The sequence below is a fragment of the Morone saxatilis genome, unplaced genomic scaffold (genome assembly GCF_004916995.1).
Source record: "Morone saxatilis isolate NCDOM2014 unplaced genomic scaffold, NCSU_SB_2.0 Contig20, whole genome shotgun sequence".
In the NCBI taxonomy this organism is placed as follows: Eukaryota; Metazoa; Chordata; class Actinopteri; family Moronidae; genus Morone; species Morone saxatilis.
This window is the reverse complement of record NW_023339763.1, coordinates 20,258,921-20,266,316: the sequence shown is the minus strand read 5'-3', so window position 1 is coordinate 20,266,316 and position 7,396 is coordinate 20,258,921. Positions and strand designations below refer to the sequence as shown.

At 39.9% G+C, this 7,396-nt stretch overlaps 1 protein-coding gene across 2 annotated transcripts in view; it reads left to right on the top strand.

The window, feature by feature from the left end:
* The window catches only part of camkk1a (calcium/calmodulin-dependent protein kinase kinase 1, alpha a), a 59,388-nt gene that overhangs the window by 21,123 nt on the left and 30,869 nt on the right, over positions 1-7,396 (top strand). For both annotated transcript variants that reach the window (XM_035666166.1, XM_035666165.1), the window contains exon 2: positions 2,290-2,743. In XM_035666166.1, coding sequence (XP_035522059.1) covers positions 2,411-2,743 — 333 coding nt within the window. In that variant the 5' untranslated portion in view covers positions 2,290-2,410. The remainder of the gene's footprint in view (positions 1-2,289; positions 2,744-7,396) is intronic.

The following is a 7,396-nucleotide window of genomic DNA, read 5'->3' as shown; positions in this document are numbered from 1 at the left end:
ATGAATTGTAATAACTTTGGTAATTCCTTCAATGTTCTTTTAGTTCCATTATGAGGTTTTAATGTTTCTTTAACCGTGGTTTATAACCAGATACCTGCAGAACTAATGACATTCCCAAAAGCCTCAGCTTTTCAAGAGACAGTGCTATCCACTAATATTATACTGTGTGTAGTAATGTTTTTACTAATTTGCCTTGTCAGTTACGTTTTGGCTACATTCTTTTACTGCATGGGAGCCATAGGTAGGTGGTTGGGGTTCCTAAATATATCCTTATTAAATCATGCTTTAGTTATGAGCGTATATTGTACAGCAATGATCTGGAAATTAAATGAAATGTGTTGTCAGTGAGCGTTTTGTAGATATGTTCACTAGGAACATTTTGCATCTCAGCAAACACATTAATTAAAAACATTTCCTCTTTATGTTGATTAAAAAATATAACAGCATTATGTTGTTCTCAAAATATTTTTGCTGTTGCAAATTAGTAGAGCGCAATTTTTAGCATTTAGAATGTTAATTGATGCTGATGTATTATGTTTTGCATGTTCACCATCTTTGTTCAGTGTGTTAGCCTGCTAACATTTGCTAATTAGCACTAAACACAACCCACAGGTGAGGCTGAAGGGAATGTCAGTTTTGAGTATTAGACAAATAAAAGTTTTTTCATTATGATGGCACTGGGTAAAAGTTAAGGGGTCACCAAAGGATAATTTCCCTGAGGGGAACATGAATGGCCATAAAAAAATTGATGGCAATCCATTCAGCAGTTGTTGAGACAAGTCAATGAGAAGAATTCATCCTCTGCGAGACTAATGTCTGTAAAAAAAACTTCATGGCAATCCATCCAATAATTAGACCAAAGTGGTGGACTGACCGACCAGCAGATTGATATTTCCTTGACTAGAGCTACATTGCTACATGGCAAAAATGTGATATACTGCAGTTGGTTTCGAGCCATGGCTGTGCAAATGAATGAATGAGTGTGACCCACCTGGACAAAGTGGAACACCGTGTTATTTTTGAATATGAAGTTCTACCTTCTTGACACACTTCAGGAATAGCATGGCCCATTTACTGACCACCTCTTGTCTAATACGCCCAGCACTAACTTTGTATTTGGCTCCATTGTCTGTGTCTTTTCATGTCACATATGCAGACCCAAGTTGCTCCTATGGGAAGAAACCACCTCACTTATTCCTCTTGATTCCTGCTGTTACATAGATACAGTTTGAGGATTGAGGGATTTAAGTGCCCTTTTACTTGGATGGCTGGGCACAGGCTCACTTTGTATATTCGTGTTCTTCCATCTGCAGAACAAAACCTGAACCAGATGTACAAGAGAGCTTTGATATTCCCTGTCTGTGGCAATCTGCCAGTTGATTGATTCTCATTAAAGATGAAAGGGGAAAAGCACAATAAACAAATCCCACTAAATGTCTGGGTATATACACACATACTGTACACACAATACCTTTAGTCTTTTTTATGTGTGCATTTCTTTGTGTGTCAGTCCACCCACGAGCATTTGATGGGGATACAGGGAGCCATGACCAAAGGCATCGAGCATAATTAGCTTTGCAGTATTTGTGTTGGATTTTATCAGGGGGACATTTAATTCAATTTATGAGGGCATGTCTACTGTAGGTAACTTGACCCACCAAACCACCCACACAGTGAGAGATGACATTTTCTTTTTTATCTGACTGTTTGATGAAACTTCATTCTCACGGGTGTTCTTACTGGAGGATGTGGCCAGTCAAAGCTCAACCAAAGGATTTAATTCACATGTAATAAAACATTTTCATTTTGGTAATATGGACAAAATCTACTTTTTCGATATCCTTTACCATTTGTTATTATAAAGTGATAGTATTTAGTTGGTGATGAGCAGCTTCTACACACAAGATGATTCTGAAAACACCAAACTGCTTTTAATGTGGATATGATGATCAACAAATGTTATTGAGCTAAAACAATCAAATAAGCTCAGAAAAATGTAACACAGCCTTGAACGCCATAAAAAGACAACATTGAAGCTACATCGTGATATCAGGTCAAGCATCAGAATATATATTGTACTATTTCATTTTGTGTTATTCCAAACAAAAGAACACTAATCCACAAAATTATATATTTTGAACTATGTTCTGGAGAGACCAGAAATTGTTAGTCCTGCTAGCGGTTTAGCTCGAGGGCTAGCAATGTCGGTCATTGCAACACTTGGGTCCACTATTGAATGGATTACCACCAAATTTTGTACATTCATTCCCTCTCTTTCTGTCTCTCTAGCTCTGGTGAGACCCTGAGCAACGCAACCACAGGCTGGCCCAGTTCACGTTGATGCTGGTGGGCACTCCCCAGTACTCTCCCCACCACCTGCTCCTGAGCCGCTCCCACCTTCCCACCTGCCATGGCTATGAGCAATGACCCGGGCTGTGAGAGGCTGGACCCCGACTCTGACAAACAGACCAGCAGTCTCACAGACACCATGGCTGCCATGACAACTAAAGATTTAGACAGCTCAACTGCCAACGGCGTGAAGAATGGCGGGGCTCAGAGGGACGGGGCTCAGGCCAAGAGGACTCATCCGCCGAGGCCTCATCTGACTGGGAGGAAGTTGTCGCTGCAGGAGAGAGGCACCTACTTGTCATCAGGCTCTGGAGGAGGCTACACGCACATCTCTCCTCGTGTGGCTCGCAGGCCCACTGTGGAGTCGAAACGCGTATCCATATCAGACGCTCAGGTGAGAAAGTAACTTATGCTTATACTACTTATAATTAATAATCATTAAATGAATGAAATGGCCTTAACGGCACAAGGAATGTGCTTGCATTGACAGCAGCAGCAGTCTCATTACGCTGAGATAAATAAGATATCAATGCCGACCCATGGCCACATAGTTCAAAATTGAGACATGTCGAGAATGTAGAGTGCAGAAAAACATTGAATGTTTCACCCAAAACACCTTTGAAAATGTAATTTATCTGCAGTCCTCTGGTTTGGACATTTGCTGATATGAATTTCTGCAGTTGGGTGTGACAGGTGGCACCATAGCAGGGAGTAAACCACAAACAGAGAGAAAGCAGCTCCATTGGGCTCATGAGAGCAGTTGTCATAACTAGTAACTAGCACCGTATAGCTCAATATGTCTGCATTATCACATCTCATATTATAAAGAAAGAGGAGCAGAAGGCCAGTGGACAACATGGCAGGGAGAAGGAAGCGTGAGAAGGTGGGTACGCTAGTCTCCCATCAGCACCCATCGTGGAAACATTCCTCTGTCTATTAGCTGATTTATGTTAAAGGTGGGCTATATGATTCTAATACAATACATGTAATTCAGTGAATATCTCCTCACGGCCCGCTAGCTTATTGTAAGTTATTTGCTGTGTCGTATTTCACTCTATATCATAGTATTTGTCATAGTATTGGATTTCTCCAGAGTTGCATACCCCACCCTTAATGCATCATCGCAGCCTGTATAATACTCCTTGCTCTGCACTGTGAGCCCATGTGTGTCATGTTGGCTTGGATAAGAGCACTTTTGACTGTTTCATCAGACAGACATGAAATGCATTATGTCCAGCACTGTTGGATACACCATAAAAGAAGGTAGCAGTGGGGGTGGAAGCAGCTAATCATTTGCCATGCTAATAATGTGGAGCATTTGTACTTGTTTTCCTGTATGTGCATGTCTGTTTGTATAACCGATGAGAAATTTTATACCACTACTACCGATACTTCACTTTTGTATTTTAAACTCTGAGGTTTAGATTTAGGCCGTTCACAGCACCAATCTTTAACAATAAAGATGAGTTTCATTATTTATATAACATTGAAAATATGGAGCACCTGTTTGTGCTAACCCATGAAAACTAAACGTATCATGTGGCTATGGTAACTCCCAAATCTCCATTTTACTCTGAGTTTTTCCAATTCAGAGTCAACATTAAAAATTCATGACATCTGCCAGGATGTGGAACCCCTCTGAATGTAACAGACTGCTGCCACAGACTCGCAGTCCTGTCATTGTGTCCTTTCCTATCTGAAAATGGAGTTGCAGCTCTCGCACTGAACCATAAAAAGGACTCATGTTGCTATTTCCCTGCTCTCACTGGAGCTACAGAATGACACAGCAGAGAGAAAGAGAAAGAAACATTTCTTGCTTACACAAACATCCGTTATGACTGACATTCAGAGTTTCTTCACTGTTACAGTGCTTACCGCAATAGGAAAATGTATAAGAATGACTTGCATAATGCATGTTTTCATAGTTGGTGTCAGTGTCTGTTATCTCCCTACCCTTATTATAGAAAAAAATAAAAAATGGGGAAGTCCCATACTAAGTCACATGAGTGTGTGTATAGCTCATATAATGGTCTAACTAAAGAACAGAAGCTTCTTATTCTTTTTCTTTTCTTTGTGTGTTGCAGGAAACTCATCTTTGGTCCTCTTTTCTGACTTTCTCATCACATCTGTTTTTGTCTTTAATTCTATTTTGTACATATAATGTGTATAATTTTCTCTTCCCTTTGGAAGTAGGAGGATTTTGAGAACACATTCACTTTTCTGTTTTGTGGGTTAAAAGGATTAGGTAGAAACCTTCCCAGAAATACCGGGTTAAACATTTGCCTTCCTACTTGGAAGCATAATAATTTGTGTCAAAACAGGATATCAAGTCAAGTTTATTTATATATAACCATTAATCACAGGGGTGTGTACCCACATTATGGGATAATAAAAGACAATGAGGAACAAAAAAAAAAGAAACCTTTTAATGAGAACAAGGAAAATATTCTATAATTCTTTTTTAAAGGATGGGTACACATTCTTCAAGTATTTTTTAATACAAATACTGAAAGAATTGTTGCTGTAATTGTTAATCCTCTCTATACCAGCCTTTCAGTTTCAATGGAAATAACAGGACAAAATCCACAGTCCTATGAGTGAAAAATTAGTTCCAAAGCTAAAATAAGGCTTCAACAGTCTTTTTAGTACCAAATTTCATATTCCATACTCCCACACCACAGCTCAGCAAGGAAACACCATCTTTGGAAGCACAAACTTTTGGTACTTTTGGTAAAGACTGAAAGTTTGGGAGATATCTACTTCATTGAACTCAGACTGCTGATTCATATTGGCTTTGGATAAACTTTAAAGTACATGTTTGCACAGAAATAAGACTGCGGATATAGTCCCCCATCACTTTACATCATTAGTTCTTTTTCTGGCATGCCTCAAAAGGTTCACACCCCAATTTTTAGCAATCATTAAATCATTAGGGGTACCAAGCTAATAAAAAAGGATCCAAGTTGAATTTTAGTGTGATAAAGGTCAGCACAAAAACATCAGCAAACTCGTTTCTTTTGCCTACATATGTCATATTCATTCAACTTTGTTCTGCTCCATATTTTTCCCCCTATCATCCACGCCTCACAGGCAGTGGCTTTTGATTTGATTTAAGGCCACACTTGCAACATGTAACATCTTTGCTCTGACACTACAATAGATTCAGATGAAAGAGACGGATAAACCAGTGTGTTAACTGTGTGAACTGTGAGTGTTTTGCATTTATGAGTTTCTTTTGGAAATGACTTGTGAAAAGTTCATACAGTCTTATACATTGTATCTATTATTATGTTTGAGTAACTGTTTATTAAAAGGAAGTTTTTCCTTGCCGCCATCCCCAAGTGCTTGCTCATGGTGGGAACTGTTAGGTAAATAATTTTATCAAGAGTACTGTGTAGACCTGCCCTATTTGTCCTGAGATAACTTTTGTTATGAATTGGCGCTATACAAATAAAAGGGAATTGAATTAAAATTAGCAGCATAAGAAATTGAATAATTATTAACTTTGGCAGTCCGTTGAGCAAAGATGAATGTTACTGTCAACTTGTCTTCACAGCACATTAGTACCGTAAATGATGTACTTATCTAGATCATTATCCAGTACTGTTGATACTGGACACACATACAGAACTGAATCTGTGTGTGTTCATTTATTATCAAAAAAAATGTTCTTTCCTGTTTTAGTTGATCCCTCCGTCCTTGTATCTAGTCCATTCTGCACCTTTTGTTAAATTTTTCCATACAACAACAAAATAAACATCTTCTGCAGTGGCCTCATTTTGTGACAGCCCTTACACCCTTCTATTAAAATTCATTTTTGAAATGACAGTTTGAGGAAATTACTTTACACTCGCAGGCTTTAAATACTTTCAAACACAAGTTCCCCTTTATTACATACTTCCTGAGGCAGGCATTAGTCATCAAAAGAATGAAATGAGTGGTCATTGATTTTAAATGGAACAGTGGCAGTGATCTATTTGTTATGCACTGATATTGATCAGTTTTTGACTAATGGATGGAGAGATGTGGAGGGTTTGGTACAGATCAGACACAATAGAGGACAAAGTGAGATGTGAAGGGAAGCTGTGTGAGGAGAGACGGGTGTGTTACATACTGAAAGAAGATGGCAGGACTGTGCTGTTAATGTAAAGTCGCAGTCTAACGTGACAGTATGACCGAAAGAGCCCTCTAGAGATTTATTGTGGCCCAGTGAAGCATTTGAGTTTGCTTCATGCGTGCATGTGCATGTGTGGCAGATGTATTTAAGGCTTTCTGCATGGCCCTCCTTTATCCATTAGTCCTGACAGAGTATTAACTGCAGTGCAGCGCCCACTGAGCATGTGCCGACAAACTGTGCAAACCCAGTGGAAGTCCTCTCAGACAATCCCTCCCGCTGCTCGTTTCTTTGGATTCTCCTCATTTGCCTTTCCTTTTATCCTCCACCGCCCTATTTTCTTCTCTTTATCTCTCTTCCACCAATCAAAGCAATCCTTTTTTCCAAGTCCCACTGCTTGCTTCACCTACAAAAGCCCCCCATCTTCTATTCTATCTCTCACCCTTTGTCATAATCCCTGCCTACAGTACTTCACACTGTCATATCCTACAGTGCATAACCCTCCAATGCACAATCCTCGCATCTTTTGCAGCACTAACAGCAATGTTCAGTGCGAGCTACATAACCAGCATGTTATGTAACCCACTATACAATGTCGTATTTTACTAAAATACCTTGCCTGGTGGCGAGAAGTCCTGCCCTCCAACATGAGTTGGTGCAGTACTTTCTGTTGTGTTCCATCTGTGTTCTCCTACCTCCTCTCATCCTGTAAACACGTTCCAGTATCAAGCCTCAGGCACTGGTCCGGCTCACACACTCACACACACACGCTAAGCCATCCCCCCCCCCCAACTGTAATGAGAGAACTGCTTTCAATCCATTTTCTCCATCTCCTTCTTTTTCACACTTACATCACGGCTCACTTTCTGCTCACCGACTTTGCTCTCTGTGCACCCCCCACAGCCCACCCCCGTGAAATACTCCCCACCATCA